General features: G+C 36.8%; 1 protein-coding gene and 1 long non-coding RNA gene across 2 annotated transcripts; both read right to left on the minus strand.

Moving 5' to 3' along the window:
* Window positions 1-19,382: 19,382 nt before the first annotated feature.
* On the minus strand, window positions 19,383-20,417 carry LOC125588804. The gene is made up of 2 exons (XR_007324969.1): window positions 19,832-20,417; window positions 19,383-19,756 (listed from the first exon to the last, which is right to left on the minus strand). It is a non-coding gene; the product is annotated as an uncharacterized LOC125588804 (long non-coding RNA).
* Window positions 20,418-21,873: 1,456 nt separating this feature from the next.
* LOC106411855 (probable receptor-like protein kinase At1g33260) lies at window positions 21,874-23,865 on the minus strand. Its single transcript, XM_013852699.3, has 2 exons — window positions 23,146-23,865; window positions 21,874-22,885 (listed from the first exon to the last, which is right to left on the minus strand). Exons 1-2 carry the CDS (start codon window positions 23,468-23,470, stop codon window positions 22,167-22,169), a joined length of 1,044 nt encoding a protein of 347 aa, XP_013708153.1. The 5' UTR covers window positions 23,471-23,865; the 3' UTR covers window positions 21,874-22,166.
* Window positions 23,866-24,658: the final 793 nt, after the last annotated feature.

Consider the following 24,658-nt stretch of genomic DNA (forward strand, 5'->3'; position numbering starts at 1 on the left):
AGTGTAACACTATCATTTTCTTCTTATGGTAGATGTTCTCCAATGGGATGAGAAAATCAGAACAAAGACATTTAACCCTCAGAATTAGTGCTCAAGGTACGGAAATTTCATGTCAAGCTTTTTCATTATTGATCTTCAAGGTTCTTAAACTGTTTGAAACATTCACTTTTGTTTCAGTCTTGACTTACTTTATGTTATTTGAAACAGGTTAACACTACAAGAAAACACGCCACATTCCGACGGACGTCACGTTCGTCGGTTTCTTCTGACGAAATTCTGACGAGAAACCGACGGACATTTTGACCGTTAAGAAATCCGACGACTTACCGACGAAAATATTCTGACGCCCATATTGACCGTTCGGATTCCGACAAAATTCCGACGGAGGAACTTGACCGTTTTAGAAATCCGATGCATTTCCGACGAAATTCCGACTGATATTTTTTTGACCGTTCGGATTCCTACGAAATTCCGACGGACATTTTTGGACCGTTCGGATTCCGACGGAATTCCGACGAAATATTTGACCGTTTAACAATTCCGACGAATTTCCGACGAATTTCCGACGAATTTTGTTATGTTTGTCGGAATTCGGTCGAAAATCTGTCGGAGTGTCGCATAAACTTTTCCTATAAATGCGACCTCCCCACACCACATTCCCCTCGTTCATTATTTTTCTCTTTTTGCTCTCTACAAATCCGAAAAAATAATCATGTCTTATGGAAATTATCATCGATCGTGGATGGATAAACCACATTTGGATCCAAACACCAATTTGCTTACGGAGGAATACATGGCAGGTATTGGCGAATTCATGGCGCTTGTTCAACAACAACCGGAAGCAAATACCGGTATGTTACGATGTCCATGCTCCTCCTGCAATAATAATAAGGTTATAAGGGAATGGGATGTTTGGACTCATTTATATATGAGAGGGTTTACACAGAGTTATAAGGTTTGGTATCTACATGGAGAAACTAGTTATGAATATGGTAGTACTAGCGAACCTTAGCCTGTGGTTAGATTAGAAGAACCAAGGACGGAAGTAGATTACGGTGTAGGTACTAAGCAAATGTAAATGGTCATTATAGAGGGGAAGAACCCAATGCAGAATCTAGGAGATTTTTTTACATGTTGGATGCAGGAAAACAACCTTTGTACAAAGGTTGTCGAGATGGTCATTCACCCTTATCATCTGCAATTAGATTGATGGGTATTAAGACAGATTATAATTTGGTTGAAGAGTGCGTGGATGCGATTGCTGATTTCGTTAAAGGTGTTCTACCAGGGATAATCTAGCACCAAGTTCATACTACGAGGTTCAGAAACTGGTAGCGGGTATTGATTTACCGTATCAGGTGATAGATGTATGCATCGACAACTGCATGATCTATTGGAGGGCGGATGAGAACCGGGATAGATGCAAATTTTGTGGGAAACCTCGTTATCATCAAACAAAGGGAAGAGTTCTGGTGCCATTCAAAAAGGATGTGGTATTTGCCTTTGACGGAAAGACTGAAGAGGTTATATCAGTCTGAACGCACAGCCCAACCAATGAGATGGCATGCAGAGCACTCCACAGATGCTCAGATTAGACATCCTTCAGATGCAAAAGCTTAGAAACATTTCCAATCAACATATCCAGAATTTGCCCATGAGAGAAGAAATGTCTATCTTGGATTATGTACTGATGGTTTCAGCCCGTTTGGAAAGCATGGAAGACAATATTCTGTATGGCCAGTGATTGTGACACCGTAAAACTTACCACCCAATTTGTGCATGCGACGAGAGTTTTTGTTTCTCTCCATTCTCGTCCCCGAGCCAGCGCATCCGAAGAGATCAGTTGATGTGTTTCTTCAGCCACTGATATATGAGTTGCAACAACTATGGGCGGATGATGTTGAGACATACGATGTTTCGTGCAAAGAAAACTTTCAGATGCGGGCAGTACTTATGTGGACAATAAGTGATTTTTCAGCATATGAGATGTTATCTGGATGGACAACACATGGGAGACTATCATGTCCACATTGTCAAGATAACACAGATGCTTTCCAGCTAAAACAAAGAAGGAAAACGTGTTGGTTTTACTGTCACAGAAGATTTCTACCACCCGATCATCCATACCGTAGGAGCAGGACTTTGTTTACGAAGAACAAGAAGGTGTTTGACAGTCCACTAGAATAAATTAGTGGGAAAAAATTGTCGGAGCAGTTAAGGGATTTTGGTGCAGATAGGACGCCAGACGTTGGTGGACATGAAAATATTCGAATCGACGCTGTTGGAGAACTACACAATTGGCACAAAAAGAGCATTTTTTGGGATCTGCCATATTAGGAGGATCATCTGTTGCGGCATAATTTAGATGTCATGCACATTGAGAAGAACTTTTTCGACAATCTGATGAACACAATTCTTAACATCCAAGGTAAAACGAAGGATAATTTGAAGTCAAGACTGGATTTAGTAGATATTTATGATCGTTCTGAACTTCACGTTGATGAGAACGGTGTGGCTCCCTTTCCCATATACCGGTTGGCTGCAGCTGCAAAGGAGGAGTTCTTTGATTGGATTACAGATAAAGTGATATTTCCAGATGGTTATGCGTCAAATTTGCGTAACAGCGTTGACAAAAGTGAAAGAAAATTTACTGGCTTGAAGAGTAATGATTGTCATGTAATGATGCAGCGCCTCCTTCCGTTTTGTTTTTCCGCACTATTGCCACAAAATGTTCATGAAGCAATTGTAGGTATTTTATATTTTAATATTTTAATTGGTTATCAATTCAATTAATTTATTATGTTTTATAGGTACTTATGAATGTTTTTTTTCTTTATATATGTATCCAGGGATAAGCGCTTTCTTCCGTGATTTATGCACTAGATCCGTCACCGCGGATGGTATTAGTAATTTAAAGGATAACATACCCATGAGCATGTGTAACCTCGAGAAGATATTTCCTCCTTCGTTTTTTGATGTAATGGAACATCTTGCTATTCATCTCGCAAGAGAATTGGAACTTGGTGGTCCTGTACAATACCGATGGATGTATCTTTTTGAGTGTTTTATGCATCATCTGAAGAAGAAGATCAAAAATTTAAGCAAGGTGGAAGGCTCAATAGTCGCACAGGTGATCAATGAGGAAACAACAAACTTTGCTGAAAACTACTTTCCATTAGAAGTGCAGACAAAAAAACGGAGACCTTCTCGGCATGATGATGGAGGGCAAAGGGCAACGTATTATGTTACCGTTCCAAACATGTTCAGAGAAATTGGACGACTTAGTGGAAAACCAAAGAGGCGAAAACTTACTGAGAGGGAACACGCTCATTTGCATACATATTTGCTCACCAACTGTGAAGATCTTCTACAATATGAGAGGTAAATAATTTTATTTCATTTAAAAGGTCATATTGTTTATTAAATTTTATTTGTAGATTAATTAATGACATCACTTTTGTATAGTATTTATATGGCAGAGCTGCGGTTGACTTACATACACGCCACAGAAGAGGAGCTTCAACAACTCAGACATGAAGGATTCGTCGTTTGGCTTCTTAATTATGTGAGTGTACATGTACAAAAAAATTAGTTATATATTTAATGAAATAATTTATCACAGCTATGACCACTGACATGTTTTATTTATAGGTGACTGAAGGTTTGGCTAGAGCAGAAGTGTTCGATGATTGGATACTCGAATTTGTGCGGGGACCCAAACTATGTGGTCAAATCATATCCAAAATATACAACTCGAGGATATGCATTCTCAAGGGAAGGCCATTCATAGAAAACTTATGATGTTGGTGTTTCGTCTTCATCCGGGGACGATGTGTACTACGGCAACATACAAGATATTTTGGAAATTCAGTATCCCGGTATGGTTGGGTTGCGGTGTACTGTATTCTGTTGTGATTGGTATGACAACACTCCATATCGAAGGGTGAAAACTGATGCATTTGGTGTTACATCGGTTCATTCGCGAAGGAAACTTCAATATTATGATCCTTTCATTCTCGCTTCTCAAGCAGATCAGGTATTCCAATATATTTATTTAAATAATAATGGTTTAATAATATGTATATTTATCATTTAACATATTACTAATACCTTTAATTTTATTTATAGGTTTGCTACATCAGTTACCCGCGGATTACGTACAAAGACGATCCTTGGATCGTTCTAATGTCAATCAACCCAAGAGGACGAGTTGATGGAAGTTCTGATAGTGATCCATTACAACCAAACTCCACCAGCAACGTGAACCCAGTTGAAGATTTAGAAGATTCTACAGATTCTGAGTGATTTATAGGAGTTATTTTTGGAGAGTCAGAGGCTGAAGTTGGAGAGTTTGACGAAGATTCTGAAGATTCTACAGATTCTAAGTGATTTATAGGAGTTATTTTTATAAGATATTGGAGTTTTTAAAAAGGTTTTGGAGTTATATATATATATATAAGTTTTTGAAATTTTATAAAAGTCATTGGAGTTTTTTTAATAAGTTGTTGGAGTATTTTAATAAGTTGTTGGAGTTATTTTTATAAGTTATTGGAGTTTTTTAATAAGTTACAAGGGTTTTTAAATAAGTTGTTGGAGTCCCATTTTAAAAACAAAAAATTAGAATAAAAATGAAGTTCGACGGAATTTCGTCGCAATATTCCCACGAAATTCTGACAGAGTATCATAATTTTGGTGTTTCGATAGGGTTTAAAGGTCGTCAGAATTCCGTCGGTAATTTCCGACCGAATTCCGACGAAAGTCTAGAATTCGTTGGAGTATCGTCGGAAATTACCGACGGAATTCCGACGAATTTTATTTTTGATTTGCTAAGTTATTATAAATGTATAATTGCATAATTAAAATATCCAAATGTGACATATGTAAGTTTATAATATGAAATTAGTTCACATATAAAGGCTTTATAAAGTTTTTCGTATAGCAAAATAATTCATATACGTATCAACGTATTCGTAACATCTTCCAATAACACTTATACTTATGAAAACATATTATGGTATATAAGACTAGATTTTGATTTTGTATAATATAGTGTGTGAAACAATTAAATATTTCAGTTGGAATCACTTATACTTATGAGGTAATATACCTTATACTCATAATTTTGGTGTTTCGATAGGGTTTAAAGGTCGTCGGAATTCCGTCGGTAATTTTCGACCGAATTCCGACGAAAGTCTAGAATTCATCGGAATATCGTCGGAAATTACCGACGGAATTCCGACGAATTTTATTTTAGATTTGCTGTGTTATTATAAATGTATAATTGCATAATTAAAATATCCAAATATGACATATGTAAGTTTATAATATGAAATTAGTTCACATATAAAGGCTTTATAAAGTTTTTCGTATAGCAAAATAATTCATATACGTATCAACGTATTCGTAACAACCTCCAATAACACTTATACTTATGCAAACATATTACGGTATATAAGACTAGATTTTGATTTTGTATAATATAGTGTGTGAAACAATTAAATATTTCAGTTAAACCTCTTGTAAATCATTTACATACTATCAAAAATTTGTATGTGCTCATAAGATTGTTGTTATCAAATTCCCAAATTCATATTTCTCGGAGCCGTCGGAATTCCGTCGAAAGTACTAACACAATTCCGACGAAATTCCGACCGCAGGTACCGACGATATTCCGACGGACTCTACCCCCAACAAAGGACATGCATAAAGTCAAAGATTTCTCGAGGCTTCCTTTGTCGATATTCGCGTTTATTCCGACGGAAAAAAAGTGACGGGAAGTTTTCGTCGGAATTTCGTCGGAATATTTCACTTTACCCGGGAAGAATATTCGCGAAATCATTTTATTAACCGCGTAAAAATAAACCGACGGAATTCCGACGGAATTTATCCGTCGGTTTGTTTTTAATATATAAACCAACCCTTCTTCTTCTCCCTCATTTCGTTCTCTTCTTCCTCATTTTCTCCGCGCCTCTCCCTCCTCTCTCTGTCACAAACCACCGATTCCGACTCCAACTCCTCCAAATCTCTTCCCCAATCATGTAAGTCTTTGAATCCCTCTTTAGATTATATGTTTTTAGGTTTGGAATGTTAGATTTGTGGATTATAGGTATTGAATCTAAAGATTTAGGATAGAATTGATAGTTTTAGGAGTTATATATTGTTATATTTTGTTTTAGCTTGTTGTTTATATATAGATTGAAAATTTTAGATTTGTAGATTTTAGGGTTTATATGTTAAATATTTTTATAAAATGTTTTTATAATTTTTAATATATATAGAACATTTTAATTTTTAGTAAAGTTATAATTAGATTTTTGGAATTATAATTATATATATTTTTGATATACATAAACGTTTTCTATATGTTAAATATTTTGATAAAACGTTTTTATAATTATTAATATATATAAAACGTTTTAATTTTTGGTAAAATTTATATTTATATTTTTAGAATTATAATTATTTATATATTTTTTTTATTTACATAAAAACGTTTTGTATATGTGAAATATATTTATAAAACGTTTTTATAATTTTTAATATATATAAAACATTTAAATTTTTGGTAAAATTTATATTTAAATTTTTAGAATTATAATTATTTATATAAATTTTTTATTAACATTAAAACGTTTTGTATATGTGAAATATATTTATAAAACGTTTTATAATTTTTAATATATATTAAACGTTTTAATTATATATATATATATTTTTTAATATACATAAACGTTTTTACAAAGTTATAAACATTTTTATAAAACTTATTATTTTTTTGGGATTATAAACATTTAAATGATATAAAAGCATTTTACTACTATTAATATATATGTTTATATGAACTTGTTACAAAATTAGAAACATTTTTTTAAGTTATATTTAGATTTTAAGAATTATAAACATTTATAATATTTTTCAATTTATATATATGACTAATTTTGACGGATTTTATTTTGTGGGTCTGACGGTCCTGATAGACCACCAGCAGCACAGCGTCGTCCCGTACCTCGGAAGCGAGTTCATTCAGGGAGTAGTTCCCATGTATTGGAATCATCCCATGAGCAAAATTCGATTCCTCCTCCTGCAGCTCCACCTCAGGATCCATCTACTCGATATGAGCCCGGTGTTATGCCAGTTGCGACATTGGTTAGACAACCTGGTCGAGATCATCTCAAGGTGCTTCATCCCCAACCACGAGGATATACTACGTGGTAACTTTTTTCTTTTTTTTAATATAATCTTTGTGTTTTTTTTTCATTTTTTAACTTAATCTTTGATTTTTTTTTAAGGTTCAACAAGTCACACAACGGCATTACCGCCTGCATTAATGCAATGATGTATTCCTTGCTCCGCAAAGGATACAAGACCTACAGTGTGATGCCTTCCGAAGAAAAGGAGATATGGTTCAGTAATTTTGCGGTAATCTTTTAATTTTCAAATTTTTTTTTTACTTTTAATTTTTTTTATTTATTTACTAATTTTGGTTTTTTTTTAGCAACAATTCAATTGGGAGTTTGGGCATACCGAAACTGTTCGTCTGGCCTTCCACGAGAAGGTCGCGGAGTCCTATACGAACCAGATCTACGAGTGGAAGCAATTATGGCTCAAGGGCAAGATACCGAAGAATATCAACACCAAAGTTTGGGAGGACTTGCAGGTGCATTGGGGGAAGCAGGAGACTAAGGAAAAGTCCGCCAAAAACGCAGCCAACCGCAACAGTGATCGTGGCGGGAAAGGTATTTTTGTCCACAACCTCGGGGCTTGCAGTATGTCTTCTAAGGAGGATCAGCTTGTAAGTTCTATTTATTTAAAATATATTTTTTAATATTTTTACATATTTATTGATTAACTTTGTGTTTAGGTTGAAGCAAATGGTGGTAATCCCGTTGATCATGTTGATGTCATGAGGGAAGCATGTACTAACAAGAAGACAGGCGAAATTCAGGATTTCCTCATCAGAGATGTCATAGATTTGGTGCAAACCAAAAAAAGCAGAACTCCTAGCTTCTCAGCCGATGAACTCTGATGACGATTCTACGGCAGCTTCCACCAACCTTTGCTGACTTCAAATCAACGAAATGGTGGAACAGGTAACTTTTTAATTTTCCTTTCATTATTATTTTAATTTGATTACTAATATTTAATTTTTTTCTATATAGACGGTTCCAAAGAAGAAAGGACGTTTGGTCGGTTTGGCTCGTCGTGCGTCTTCGTGTCCTTCTTCTTCACAAACTCCATACGCAGATCCCATGATCATGGAGCAGCTGCAGAACAAGGATGAGCGGATTGAAGCGTTAGAGACGCAGAACGCTACAATTCTTGCGGAATTGGCGGATCAGAAGAAGACCAACAACGAGATCATTGACAAGATGAAGCGTTTGTTCCCAGATGAATTCCAATGAATTTTAGTTTTTTTTTGTTTAAAAACTTGAAAATGTTTTTTTAATTTATGTATGTTTAATAACTTGAAAATGTTTTTTTTTTAATTTATGTAAAACGCTTTTTATAATATTATTTTTAATTTCAGTTTTTATTGATTTATAAAACAAAATTAATTAAATTATTCGAAATAATAAAATAAAAATATTCCAACGAAACTTTCTCCGTCGGAAATTTCCGACGGCAAGTAACGTCGGAAAATTCCGACGACCATATTTCCTCGGAATATTCCGACGAACATGATGTGTCGGAAATTTCCGACGAAACTGTCCGTCGGATATTTCCGACGAAATAGTCCGTCGGATATTTCCGACGAAATAGTCCGTCGGAGTTTTCCAACGAAATAGTCCGTCGGAGTTTTCCGACGGACTCCGACGGATACGGACTCTCAGAAATTCCGACGGATTCAGGTGTCATCGGAATATCGGAGTAACATCATCGTCGGAATTTTGTCGGACATTTTTCCGACGACGGCATCTGTCGGAAGTATATTCCGACCAATTACCGACGAAACTCTTCCGATGAAAAATGTTGTCGGAATATCCGTCGGAATATTGTCTGTCGGTATTTGTCGGACGAATTTCCGACGAACTTTTTTTTTTCCGACCAGATATTTCCGACGGCGGTTTTCGTCGGAATGTCGTCGGAATATGGCTATTCCGACGAAATTCCGACGAATATGGCCGTCGGATTTCGCGTGTTTTCTTGTAGTAAGAAGACTACAACAGGTTCTGACCTCTGAGTTACAATGGCGTAGATGTTTTCATTCTTGCTATCTCCCTCATCAGCAAGGTTAGCTATGGGAATATTTGTCAATTTTGTTTTTCTGGCTGTTTTATTCATAATCGAACATAGCTTGTTGGGATGATTAACAAACATTATCTCTCATTTGATTTTGTTCTTTATATGCTCCTCCTCTCTTTCAGTGGATTCATGAGACGTTCCGGCATTTTTATATATTTATACAATTGAAAAATTGCACCGGGTGGCACAATTAGTAATATGAACTTAAAAACACTACATTAACTACTTCAATAATTTTTGGGTTTGAGTCTATAAATGATAACCCAGTAATAATCAAAAAATTCAATTAACAATAATGATATTTGGTTAACTGATATACACTACTTAACTTAGAAGATAAGAGAATAATCTACAAGTTTGAATATATATAGTAATAATCGACTACTAATCTAAAATCCAGCTAATGATAATAATGTCCGGATAATTATTTAAGTTAGCAGACTATTAATCGAAAACTCCAACTAACAATAATAATATCTTGATAGTTGAAATACACTACTTAACTTATTAGATATGAAGCACCACGTGAATGCCATCATAGATGATGATTTCTGGCAAGTGGTGAAGCAGGAGAAGCTGCTAGAAGGAGATTTCGAAGTAAATAGTTCGATGAGCTTCGGCGGATCGCATTGGTGTCGATCGATGCCAGATCTCGAACAACAATGGGCGGACGTCAAGCAAAACCGATCGACAGCCATTCCAGAGCATCGATCGACGACACTTACGGAGTCGACCGCATCGTGCAATGTCGTGAAGATCATGACTCACGAGGAGTTCGCAGCAAAACACCCACATCCGCCCAGCCCTGTTTATGTCAAAATCGATCGGCAAAATGGTCCTGTCATCGATCGACAGAGAGAGACCGCCATCGATCGACAAGCTCCAGCGCCCATCGATCGATGCGCACCTCTCACATACCAAGTGCAGATGCCAAAGATAGACGTCGCCCGTCTCAATGCACTCAGGCCACAACCCAAACCTTCAGCTAATCGTCCTGAGACCACCAGCACACATTCAGCTGATTCAGCTGATGCAGCAGAGCCTATGGAAGTTGGTAAAGCTCCTATGGGGAGAACCTTGAGGAAGAGAAAAGGAAAGGTTGCTAAGCATCTAAAAAGGGCTGCTAATGAGAAGGAGATGGAAAGTTACCAAAAGAGAGTCTTCAGGATTCCATTAGAGAAACCATTCGAGGAGGCCTATTTTACCCACAGATTGTGGATGTTCTTCAGAGAAACTGAGGAGGACATTAGGAGAATGTTCTGTGAGTCTAGAGAAAAGATGAAGAATAAGATTACACTAAAGAAGAAGAGTGATCATGAGAAGTTTGCAATACCATGTACGGTGAAGGGTATTGAGTTCCCACATGCACTGTGTAACACAGGAGCAACAGTCAGCATCCTACCTAGGGTTATGGCAGACCATCTGGGTCTGAAGGTGGAGCCTTCCAAGGAATCATTCACTTTTGTGGATTGTTCTCAGAGAAGCTCATGAGGAATTGAAAGAGACCTAGAGGTGCAGATTGGTAATGCCCTAGTTGAAGTTGATTTCCATGTCTTGGATATCAAGCTAAACTGGAACTCTTCTCCGTTGCTTGGGAGAGCCTTCATGTCAACAGTAGGAGTAGTGTGCAACATGCAAACCAACCAGTTGTGTCTGATGCTCATAGACCCCCATGTCTACTACGATCTTATTCCACTCATGAAACCACAGACGTCCTCCAGAAGAATTGATGATCCAGGACTCATAGCAGCATACCACTGTGGAGCAGAGTACGAGACAGAGTACTATGCGTCGATCGAAACTCACACCGCAACATTGATCAACAGTGCCAATCAGAAATCGATCGACATTAGTAAGGAAGAATCTATCAGCAGTAGTCCAGGCGATTGGGAGAATGACTACTACAATCCCACAATGGCGATGCACACTGCTACCATGCATACAGAGGAATATGATGATGATTATGAGGAGGAACAAGCTATAGAGTACATAGCCATTGTTGCTGAGGAAGATAGACTTCTCCACCATTCCTCTTGGAAAAGGAATGCGACGTCGATCGACAGAACCGTCCTAACATCGATCGACACTCGTCTTCATCAGGCAAGCTGCAAACGAGCATGGACCGACATTTCTTACTACCCATTGATCGACACTGGAGTCGACCGTGTACGAGAAGGAGATTACTCAATTGGAAGTTGGGCAGATGATCACTATCACGAGAGCTATGCAGTAGAAACAGTGGTACATGAGCGAGGTGTTGATGGCCCTCATGAAGGTTTCACATATGAGGAACTTCTCAACTACCAGAAACGTTCAGATACAGATTCACTCTTCGCACAAGCTTGTGGAAGAGGAACCCATTTCTATCGTCCTTTCAACAGAGCTAAACGTCCGTCGATCGACATTACAACATCCACATTGATCGACATTCATTCACAACCACCGTCCGCTGAAAGGGAAAAAGCTAAACTTAATAATAACTATCTAACACCGGATGAGTTTGGTATTTTCAGGGATCCAGATGTCTATGCAAGAGCAATGGATGGACATGCACTGCAAGTATCCAGAGAGGACATTACAGAAATTCTTCAGATGGCTAATGGAGCAGAAAATCTCTTCATACAACAACCCAACAGTCCAACACACCAGCAGAGGGTTACAAACGAGTTCTATGACACAGCTGGTGGAGTAGATGATCGTTTCAAGCCGAAGTATCGACAACATACTCGACCATCGATCGACATTGACGTCCCAACATCGATCGACAGACGCCCCGAGTTTGGAAAAAGAGCCTATGACCGTGATGGCACTAGGAGATTCCACTAGGAGGAGAAGGATGTGTATGGAGTCTACAGAGATGATTATGGACATGCCAGAGATGTAGATGGACACATCATCCGTGTATCCAAGGATGATATCAGAAGTCTTATGGAAAAAGCCTCAATGGAAGAGCACAGCTACTTATGTCTTCCAGAACATGTCAGGTCATTCACACAAACCAAGATAGTACCAGAGATGAGATCAATGAGATGCTTTATGGAGTATGTGGAGCCCAAGAAAAGAATAAAGGTGACTTCCAAATGAAGCTTGATGGTGTGTACTACCCACTGAATGATAGCATCAGTTGGTTGACTACATGCATGGAGGAGATGAAGCAAGATATAGCAAGAATCCAAATACAACGTGCGGCCGAAGCAACTGCACCAGCATAGATCGACAGAAAGCTCTCAACATCGATCAACGACAACCTCACACATTCAAATCCGATGAATTCTCAACCAGATTCCTACACCAGAGTAGAGATTGATCAGTTGGTAGAAGAGATCTACAGAACTCTGGAATCAGCAGAAGAGAGGCTTGATAGGAGATGTGATGACATATATTTCCCAATGGACCTTACAATGAGTTCTTTGACTTCTCATATAGAAGCAATACAGAGGGAGTTAGTAGAGATTCAGAGATACATCGCTCGTCGACCAAAGGCGTCAGCATTGATCGACAGACGCAACAACATATCGACCAACAGTCGCAGATGAACATCGATCGACGAAGCTACAACCAAAGGGAGGCTAGTACCAAAGATGAAATCAGACATATCTGATACAAACAACCATGGAGAGGAGATCTCAGACGATGCATACGCCACACTCATAAGGAATCAGTTCTAGCTTGAGAGTCTTGGAGAAAGATTGCAGAAGATAGAAAATAAAACTGCAACAATGAAAGACAAATGGCGTAGAGGAGATTAAGCAATGAGAGACTTCACTGGTACATGGTTCAACAAGCGCAGAGAAGAGATGGAGATTTGCTTCCCAGCAAGTCCTAGCTTTCCACATTACTATCCAAATCACCTCCAAACTCAAGCTAAATGACTATAACAAAGCGATGAGTGGGAGGCAACCCACTTTTAGGTAATATCTAATTGATTTTTATTAGTTTAGTACATATGTTAGTTTTTATATTGCAGGTCATAAAAGAAAAACAAAATAAAAAGATCCGAGTAGACGATTGTCATGAGTATCGACCAACGAAACACTACCGACATCGATCGACAGAGCATCACCTACCGCGACCGATGATAACACAATTACATCGATCGACATTAATTTCGGCCTGGTATATCGTTCTAACTTGTTACATTGAGTCCTTATGTTTTAGTTATCACCATAACTCCAACTGAATTTACACTGGGGACAGTGTAGTTTAAGTCTAGGGGGATGTTTATTGATATTAGTTTATTCATGAGTCTTATTTAAATGTTTTCAAAAAGATTTTTTATTGAGTCAAGAATGAGATAATGAACTTTTTGATTTTTGCTTATTATCTAGTCACACCATTCTAGATTTACTAGTTGCAGATAGCACTAAAGATACCAAAGTAGATCAACCTGTCAACTATGTTACACTTGCTGAGAATGTTTGAAAGAACCAAAGCTGACCTCCAACCTAATTGAGCTCAACTCTGCTTGTCTTGGGGCTTGGTATATATGGGATCAGATTCTTCAAACAAGTTTGGAAGGTAACGCCTTGTGTATATATGGGATCAGATTCTTCAAACAAGTCTGGAAGGTAACGCCTTGTGTAGAAATATCACCCTCTCTCTCTCAATTTCGAATTTAGGTTTTTATATTTAAAATATATATAATAGCCCTGTTCGTTTGGGTAACGCTGCGATCAAGACCTGCGACTGCATTTTTTCACAGTTTTCTGCTTTATTGGTTTCGCGTTGATAAAATAGAAAACGCAGCGATCAAATATTCAAAGAGCTCCGGTGATGCTGGTGACGCAAAAAATAACAGCGTCTCATTTTATCCTTATTTTCTCTCTTCTGCGGCTGAAAAACGGTTAAAAGCAGCGGATCCTGCGTCGATTCTTCCCTAGCTTCCGTTAAATTTTGTGACGCTCATCTCGATCGCAGCGTTTGACTAACGAACAGGGCTAATATAGTTAGAAATAGAAAAACTTAGGAAATAATCTGAACAAGACTTGGTGGCTACAACCAATAAGGCTTGACTCATAAAAATTCTATATGTGAAGGATTATAACAGGACTTGGTGGCTACAACGATTAAGGCTTGATTCACAAATAATCCTAGGATATATGTCAAGAAGAAGTGAACAGGATTTGGTGGCTAAAACCATTAAAGTTTGATTCATGGAAGCATGTCCAACCTTGGTCAATGATCTTGTAATAAAGCAGACTTTGAATAGGGAAGAAATTAGTAGAGAGAGAGGATATGAACTTTTGTTTACCTCCAGGTCCAGATACATGTTTGAGCATCATGTGATCGATACCTCCAAGGTATAGCCTACACTTTAAATTAGGCAAGAACTGAAGTTGGTAGAGGGGAATATCAAACATGATTTGCTAAGTTGTTGACTAGATGAACTTGGTTGTTGGACTAGAATATGGTATAGTGTGCTTCTAAGACTAGGACTTTCTAAGGTGTTGATTCTAAGTTTTAAAATCTGTGAGTCCATGCTGTTTTCAAACCTCTTTCAGAGAGACTGCATGTATGTTTTGCTTGAGGACAAGCGAAAAGGTAAGTCTGGGGGAGTTGATAGACCATGGATTTGACCCATTTTTACCCATGGTTTATAAGTGTTTTAACTACTATTTATTATATTCTATAGTCTATTTAGTATATTTATAGGATCAGAAGTGATTTGGAAGAAAGTGATGATTTTAGAGCATTTTGGAGATATTTGGAGAAAGCATCTGAGCTGACCATCGAGCACGACCATAGGTCGATATTGAAGAAAAATAATCGATCGATGTTCACATCTTGACATCGATCGACAGCGAAGCTCGCAGAAAGCCCGTTTGGACCCAGCCGACTTATAACCCAAGTCTTCACCAATTTACAAGATTACCCCTGACGAGTTTTAACCTAATTATATAAGCTTTGCCAACATGTTATAGGCAAAGTGTGCTTTCTTGTTTTACTATTTTCACAGCAAAAGGTTTTCTAGGATTTTAAGTAGATTGGAGAGAAGATCCAAAGAGATTTGTGATTGGAACTTCATTGATATCTATCTATTTATTTATGCAGTTTTATACCTTATTGTTGTTATGAACTGCTTAGCCATGTCTGAGTAGTTCTCTTGTTAGATTTAGGGTTTAAATAGGTTATGAGGGATTAGCCGCAACTATAGATTGCTAAGTTGTGATATTCATCATTAGGATTGTCATTAATGCATGTTTCTAGACTAGCAACCTAGAACTTGCCGTGGAGTTGTAGACATAAGCGATAGCTTGCATCTCACCTTGAATCCATCCTAACTGAGCTAAGATTGCTAGAGTAAGGCGAGAGCTGATCTAGGAAGCTTAGTGAGCACATTCAACACGTGCGTTAAAGCTTGAACAAACGCGTCGATCGATATTCCAATCGAATAATTGGTCGACGGTTCAACAAGTGTATCGATCGATATTCCTATAGAATCATCGATCGACACTGGTCAATAGACAAACCTAGAAAGCGAGAACCTAATGGTTTGTTTATAAGTGTTGAGCTCTATAATATCATGCATACAACTTGTTAGGCATCTGAAGGATTATAATTCTAATTACCTGAATAAAAACCCTAAGTCTAGCTACTTTCATCTAAGTACCAAAACCCCCAATCAAATCAATCGAGCAACTGCCTTGCTCACAAACCTGTCTTTTACATTAAATCATAATCAACCTAGCTTAATCGATCTGATTAGATTTATTAGGTTCTCTAGCTCCCTGCGAATTCGATCCCTAAGTACTACAACTGAATCTCTTATTTGAGAGTAATTCACTCCTTAGGGTAATTTGAGTGAGATCAGCTCACAAACATGCTATTTACATTTAATCATAATCAACCTAGCTTAATTACTCTGATTAGATTTATTAGGTTCCCTAGCTCCATGTGAATTCGATCTCTAAGTACTACAACTGAACCTCTTATTTGAGAGAGTAATTCACTCATTAGGGTAATTTGAGTGAGATCAGATCTTCCGCTCCATGCTCGAAATGAGCCCTTCACTTCCTTCCCCGGCAACTTCTACCTCGTCGGTAAACACAACTCCAACTACAACAACATGTACTCAGGCTCCGACAAACAATGCTCCAGCTCCCACTCGCATGACCACTCGAGGTCAAGCAGGAATTTTCAAGACAAAAAAAATCTTTTCTCTGTTCACTTCCTCTGCCTCTTGGCTCCCAACCAGACACCAAAAAGCCTTAGCTGACCCTAACTAAAACCCATCAATGACAGCAGAGTATGATGCTCAAATTAAAAACGGAACTTGGAGGCTGTACCAAGGCCTTATGGTGCTAACGTAATTAATTCAATGTGGCTTTATAAATATAAGCATGATGTAGAGGGCAATGTGACTCGATGTAAGGGAAAGTTAGTCGCAAATGGCAAAACATAGAAACCAGGAGTGGACTTTGATGAGACATTCAGTCCGGTAGTGAAACATGCGTCGATGAGGATTGTCCTAAATATAGCTGTTAGCAGAGGCTGGGAGATGAAGCAGTTCGACGTGAAAAATGCTTTCCTGCATGGTTCGATTTTGGAGGATATATACATGCACCAACCAACCGGATTTGTCGACAAACAACACCCATCCTATTTTTGTAAGCTTGAAAAGGCGCTCTACAGCCAGAAACAGGTACCTAGGGCCTGGAATGCGCGTTTCAGTTCCTATTAACTCGTCTTGGCTTTATCTCTAGCAGGTGCGACCCATCGTTGTTTGTTTACAAGCGAGGACATGATCTTCCCTACCTACTTCTCTATGCAGACGACATAGTCCTGACTGAGTCTAACAAGAAACTCCTTGATGGGATCACAACGAGTCTAAAAGTGAATTTCCAATGACGGATATGGGACGATTTTCTTACTTCTTGGGGATCAAAGTCCACTACAACAAGTCCAGTATTTTTCTCACGAAACAGCACTATGCATGAGAGATTATTGAGTGTGCAGGCATGCAGGATTGCAAGCCGCTTTCTACACCAGTGGATGTTAATTCAAAACTTTCAGCAGAGGAGGGTGAGTTACCTAAGAATCCGACAGATTATCGCAAACTCGCTGGCGCACTTCAATATCTAACATTCACAAGGCCAGATATTATATATGCAGTGCAACAAATATGTTTATTCATGCATGCTCCATGACACAGTCATTTCAATGCGCTCAAAAGGATCATTCGCTACATACAAGGTACAAAAGATCAAAGTTTACAGATTTACAAATCAAAGGTGGACTCTCTAACGGCATATTCTGATGCGGATTGGACAGGGTGCCCTGACACAAGAAGATCCACATCATGTTACTGCGTCTACCTTGGCCACAACCTCATTTCATGGTCTTCAAAGCGCCAACAAACAGTTTCCAGGTCAAGCGCAGAAGCGGAATACATATGAGTAGCAAATACAGTGGCTGAGACGTGTTGGGTACGTAACCTTCTGTTAGAACTTCATCTTCCTCTAACACGAGCAACTCTGGTCTTCTGCGATAATATCAGCTCCGTATACATGTCTTCAAACCCCGTGCAACATCAAAGAACCAAACATATTGAAATCGATCTTCATTGTGTACACGAGAAGGTTGCACTCGGTCAAGTTAAGGTACTTTATGTTCCAATGGCCTTTCAATATGCTGATATCTTCACCAAAAGATTACCAACATCACTCTTCCTGGCATTTAAGAACAGCTTAAACGTCAGACAATCCGACGTTCTCACTGCGAGAGGGTGAAAGAATATGCCCAAGATATTCTCATTAAGTTTTGTAAATATATTATCTTCATGTAATATAGGAAGCTGAATACTCTGTTGTAATACGCTAGAATGTATGATGAATAAACTCAGGCATTTTATCAGCCTAACAATGACGATGAAGACAAGGATGAAAATTTTGATTCTCAAATTACTTCATCTCCACTAACAACCTCATCTCCGGCGACGGCCTCATCTCTGGCAACGACCACTTTGCCAACATTGGCTTCACCATTTGACGACCTGGCTCGCACGTAACTCTTCACTTTGATTGGATGACCTTTCTTCCAACCTTCCATCTTACTCATCTAGAACTTCCTCACAAACATCATCCTGACGGCGACACGACACATATATTCACTAACAACAAGCCCAAACACCTTCAACGATCTTAGTCTGCTAAGCTACATAGAGCTCGATGATCTCCTCCTCAATGATCTCAACAACCTTCTTTCTAACGACAAATCAAGATTAGACGCCAGAACCTCGTTGTTCTCCCGCACCATCAATGACGACCTTGTCAATCAAATTTCTCAAGCTCTCCTCAACCGGATCTGAAGATATCAACACCTCCATACGATGACAACCTTGAATCCATGGACAATGAGATCTAAGATCCCCACAACAGTGACGAGCTTGAGGAGCTCACCTCCTTCCTTGAAAAATATCTCCTCTCCACTGTGTGCGACGAGCTCAAATCCACGAGCACCAGCCTCTTCTCCATGGCGCTCGGATCTACGCACATCGTCTCCTCTTCTCCAGCAAACAGAGGTCCCGGTCTCGTCTCTTCGCCGCAAGACATAGATGACGACAACTTATGTTCTAGCGCAACGGCCTCAACAATTCTCAATCCAGTGCCCCACCATTCCGATGAAGTTCCAATTTCACTCTACGAGATTCCTTTCCCCACACAAATCAACGGCTACCTTAACCATATCTTTTAAAGAAGAGATCACAGCACCAAGACAAAAAAAAAACTCTGTGTTAATAAAGTTATCACTACGATGTCGCCTAAGAGCATCTCCAACCCCTAGCTATTTTCACCTCTATATGCTATAATAGAGGTAAAAGTGCTACATCCCATCTCTATTTCCACCTCTAAAATAGATATTGCTATTTTTTCCTCTATGTATAGAGGAAAAAATAGCATTTCTCTATTATAGAGTCATACTTTTTTATTTTCAAAATAGTCTTTTAACTTTCAAAATTTTATAGTTGTAACCAAAATAATTATATTTATAGAGAAATACAGCTTTTGTAGGAGTATAATAACATTTTTTATTTACGTAATAGTCTCTTAACAAAACTTTAGTTTAAAAAAATTCATAAGTTTATGAAAATATTTTAAAAGTTACAAATAAATAAGGTTAGTTATCAATTTTTATAAACAAAATGTATCTTTTGTAAAATTAAAATATAATCTTTTGAGAATATTCTTTTATAGAAGCAAAAATAGTGAAATACATTGGAGAGAAACTCATCTCTACGTTAGAGATGCTCTATTTTAGAAGTAAAAATAGAGAAATACATTGGAGATGGTCTAAACCAATGGCTAGACCGCCTCTTCACCAGGTAAAGATCTATTCTCACCAACAAACTTTGTTGATCTCAACTCAGCCATGTCGTTACTCATCTCATACTCAAGAACCTGCAATCTTCTTTTATGTGAATATTTTCCCTCAGATCTTGAAGAAGAACTAGAGACCATCCAAAAGTGACCAACACAAATCAAGCAATGAACCTCAAACTTATATCTTTGAAGATCTACACAAAATATCAAACAAAAGATATAGATGATCTGATTTTTCACAGAATTAGAGAGATTCGCCAAAGTTTTACACTTGCGAACGGAGGGAACTATTGTTGGAGATGACTTATCACAAAACCCAGCAATTGCTAGATCCACAATCAGGTCCGCCCATATAGTGAAAAACTAATCTCGCTATAAAAGAAAATTGTACTTGATATAAAAGAAGGCGTTACAATCATTGAAAGGAGATGAAAAAAGTACAGAAACAAGACAAGAAATCGAAGACCACAAAATTCCAAACGACTTCTCTTACTTGTCTTTGACGACCAAAAACTCATAAAAGAGAACTTGATAATATGTTTGGATGATCTCTTCAAGTTATTGTAATTGCCGAACTTTTTTAATCCCGATTGTTAGAGCATCTGCTATGGGAATCTTTAAGTGAGAATTTCCAGGAAAAAAATAATTAAATAATCAGTGGACCTTATTAAAATTTTTAAATAATGACTCTTTTTTAGTGAATTTTTGCACTATTTACGGATCCCCACGACATGTGGCGATACGCGATTGGTTGATATATTTTTTTTTATCTGAAAAAAAAAATAATAATACTTAAAAAATCAAAATACACTTTTTATAAGGACTCCTCTTTGGGTAATACCATTGTGGGTGCTCTTAATATGAAAGTCTCCGGACCATTTATACATTTATGCTCACTCACTCATTGTTGACTAACTATGCAATCAACAATATTTAAAACTGAATCTATAAATTACGTCCAAGTGTGTATCGCAAAGAAATATTTGATGTTGAATGTATATGCAATAAAGGAACAAACTGTAAATAACTTGTGATTTAATTCCAACTAATCTCGATCCGCGCAACCGTGCGGATTTTTTGTTTTCATTTATTTTAATATAAATATTTTGTTTTCAATTCTAAATTTGTATATATTATAATATATATTTGTCTATCAATTTTTAAAACATAATAAGTTTACGGTATATTTTTTCATTGAATAGATTGTTTCAAACTTTCACATGTATTTGTATTCTTCTATATATAGATTTTTGGATTATTATTTCATTATTAAAATCGTAACTATATATATATAAAGATTAGTAAAATATTGTTTTATTGTCATATTTAAAGATATTGTAACATTTCGCAAATTTAGAAAGTTTTTAAAAAATTAAATTTTTCGCTTCATAGATTTATATTATCGAGAAAATAATTAAACATTTAGTTTTTGTTTAATTTTTAAGATAAACTATATAGTTTAAAATTTGTTTTCATTGGTTTAAGGTAGTAAAGATTAATCATTGTTAGATAATATAATTTTTGTTATTTAAAAAAATATTTATAATTTTAAAAGTTAACATCGACAAATATTTAAATATTTAACATATGGAGGTATAGTATTACAACATTCAATTAAATCTAGAGAAAAAGACAAAAATAGCACTAAATCAAGTTTATGTTCTCAAACTAGCACTCAAGGTCAAAAGTCACAAAAATAGCACTTAATGTTTTATCAAAAGTCACAAACTTAGGGTTTAGAGTTAAAGGGTGGGGTTTAGGATTTAGGGTTTAGGGTTTAGGGTTTAGGGTTTAGAGTTTAGGGTTTAGGGTTTAGATTTTAGGGTTTAAGGTTTAGGGTTTAGAGTTTAGGGTTTAGAGTTTAGGGTTTAGGGTTTATGGTTTAGGGTTTAGAGTTTAGGGTTTAGGGTTTAGACTTTAGGGTTTAGGGTTTAGAGTTGAGAAATGAGGTTTTGGAGATAAGATTTCAAATTTTGAAAAATAAAAAAATTAAAATTTTCAAAGGATAAACTTAGAAAGGTGCTATTTTGGTCATTTTAGTTTTTGAGTGCTATTTTTGTGATATAAACTTAGAAATGTGCTATTTTGGAGATTTGCCCTTAAATCTATTTAATTTATATTATCTATAAATCCAATGGATCATCTATTGTTTAAATCAAATTATTGATAGTCCAATAAAAATATCTGGTAGGTCCAAAATTTAAATAATAAAATTAGAGATTAAATGTAACATGACCTTATAAGAATAAATCCATTAGATTCATTTTTAAAAAAATTACACTAATTGTGTTTTTTATTTTAATATATAAGATTAGCTGTTTTCTATTTTAATATATAAGATTAGCTGTATTGTACATCACACGGTGATATTTACAAAATCCATTTTTCACACAAATTATTGTTTGTTGTTTACTATACAAACCACTAAGCAGAAGAAGAATTTGAATCTACCTTCTTTCTTTTGGGGGTTTTGCAGAATTTCCTATACAACAACAAAATTCAATCTTCTCAGCAACGTTCAGAATCTTTTTGCGTTCTTATAAACCTACTAGACTGCAACACAAGTACGAGTCACTACCTAAACCTCATCGTCTTTTGTATGTATCACGCTTCTTTTCCACAACTGAGGAAAGACAGAGACGGGATCTTCTGGACAAGAGTCTGTACTACTTGAGAAGCCGAGGGTCTGAGAGATGGCGGGCTGCGAAGACAGAAAGCAGCCACACCGAGCATTGTCTTAACCTCTTCTATATCAAGACTACTGTCCTTAGACAACCTCGGATCCAAGAACTGTCTCACCTTTTCTTCTGCAATATTGGCACCTAAATCACAGATATCATGGATCAATGGAGCTGCCGTATGCACCAGCATCTCACCTTTCTCAGCGCTAACCGCTTCTTTACCAGAAACCAACTCAAGAACCACCACTCCAAACCCATACATGTCCATTTTCTTCGAAGCAATCCCCGTTCTCAAGTAATGAGGATCAGTGTACCCTGGAGACCCGATCATCCTCACTTGCTTGGAACGAGGTGACGACATGGTTGTAGAAGGCTGGACCATAGATGAGAACCCGACTCTGGCTGATCCGAAGTCGCAAAGCTTGCAGTTGAGGTTTTTGTCAAGAAGTATGTTGGAGGATTTGATGTCACCGTGCACAATCTGAGGGCTACATTTTTCATGAATGTGTTCCATCGCTTGCGCAACTTGAAACGCTATGGCGGTGCGGTTTCTCCATGGCAACACTTGTTTGCTGTTGTGATTGAGCTTCTCTTGGAGGTTACCTTGAGGAAGGTACTCTAATAGAAGCGCACCAGTTTCTTCTGAAAGATCAGAGATGTAAAACATTAACCCTATAAAAATGATACCAATTTGGATATAATTTGCAACAAATAGATCATTTGGGGTAAACATGAAAAAAAAAAACAATTTGGGTGAAAACATGAAATAACAAAAAGAATTTTAATGAGGACAAGGCAAGAATAAATTACAACAATTTGCATTTATCAAATAAAATATTTTTAATTAAAGTATTTTGACTTTTTCATGTCTGATGTACATAATTTAAAGGACTATTGGGAACCTGAATCGTCGAAGTAACCGAGAAGCTTGACAATGTGAGGATGTTGAAGACGAAGCAAGATCTCGAGCTCAGATCTAAACACCTGGTAAAGACGGTGGCTACCCACATGAACCTTGAAAGCCGCTTTTTTGGCGCCAGACAAACGAGCCAAGTAGATACTACTGTAGCCACCGGAACCGATGAGTCTAGAGAAATTTGAGGTGAGAGACTCTACATCGCCCCAGGTATAACATGTTATGCCGGAGACAGAGACAGATCCAGTAATCTTGGGTTTCTTGTCGGTGGTCGAGTCATCGAAACGTACACAAGTTAAGAAACAAGACATTCTTGAAACAGAGAGACGGAGAAAAGAGAAGTTGTTAAGTTTGAGTGAGGACTCTCTGATTTAAGAAGGAGATAAATGGTGGGTTTCTAGGAAACGCAAAGGGTTTGTAACTGCCGACAGAGAAGGAACAGGAGAATCGGAGAGTGGAGATCTGATTAGGAATGTGTTTATGTTTGGTGGATTAAGAATTAAAGAAGAAGAGGAAGAAAGAGAGGCAGAGTTTGACCGTTTGTGAGGAATGAGGAAGAAGAAGAAGCCTTCCCTAGAAGCTGCACTGACGTTATAACCACTACGGCTCATTTCCTTCTCTATATACTTTTTCTTTTGCCAATATATTTTTCAATAATTGTTATTAATACTTTAACACCCATAAGATTATGTGCTTTATTTATTGGAAAATTTGGGATCATGTCCATAGTAGAATAAAAACCAAGTGTATAACCATAACAAAAAAATAGGTTATGATATTTGTATATTATTTGTCATATTACCCTTTCTCATTTTTACCTCTATTTTTAATTAACTTTATAAGTTTGAAAAATTATAATTCGAATTTTTTATATACTTATAAAAAACATAGATTTTTTTTCGTATATGACATGTTTTGAATTTTGTAAAACTAACATATATTTATAAAATTGAATATATATATATATATATATATATATATATATATATAGTAATAATAAGATTTTGTTATATTCTATTAAAAAAAGTTAAATAAAATAGCAACCATAAAATTCATATTTCCTCTATTTCTCCTTCAATCTCTTTCTCTAATCTCCATTTACATATCCCTCTTTCTTTTTCTTTTCTCTCTCTCTCACTTCTTTTTCCCTACTCTCTCTCTCTAATATATAATGTTCAAATATTATATTGTTGTATTATATTCTATTTATAAAGTATAAAATAGAATTGAAATTACACTTTTTTTTCTCTCTATCATTTCTTCCCTAGCCAGATTCTTTCTCTCTCTCCACTTCTTTCCCTACCCCGCCTCTTCTCTCCTCTTACTTCTCTCTCTCTCCATTTTCTTCTTCGTACTCCTTTCCTTTTTTTTTCTATCATCCACATCTTATTCTTTATAATCTTCTATTTACTAGACATTGTACATTTTTCCAGCTTCCTCTGTAAACTATCTTTTCATTCTTTTTTTTCATTATCCCTGTCTTCGCTTTTTTTCCTCTC

This window comes from Brassica napus, chromosome C6 (genome assembly GCF_020379485.1).
Source record: "Brassica napus cultivar Da-Ae chromosome C6, Da-Ae, whole genome shotgun sequence".
Classification (NCBI taxonomy): domain Eukaryota; kingdom Viridiplantae; phylum Streptophyta; class Magnoliopsida; order Brassicales; family Brassicaceae; genus Brassica; species Brassica napus.

Excerpts from the sequence above, each read along its gene's own strand:
- LOC106411855 (XM_013852699.3), bottom strand. The coding sequence starts at position 23,470 with ATGTCTTGTTTCTTAACTTGTGTACGTTTCGATGACTCGACCACCGAC. Across the intron at positions 22,886-23,145 it reads CGGTTACTTCGACGATTCAG|AAGAAACTGGTGCGCTTCTA; the intron begins GTTCCCAATAGT and ends CTGATCTTTCAG.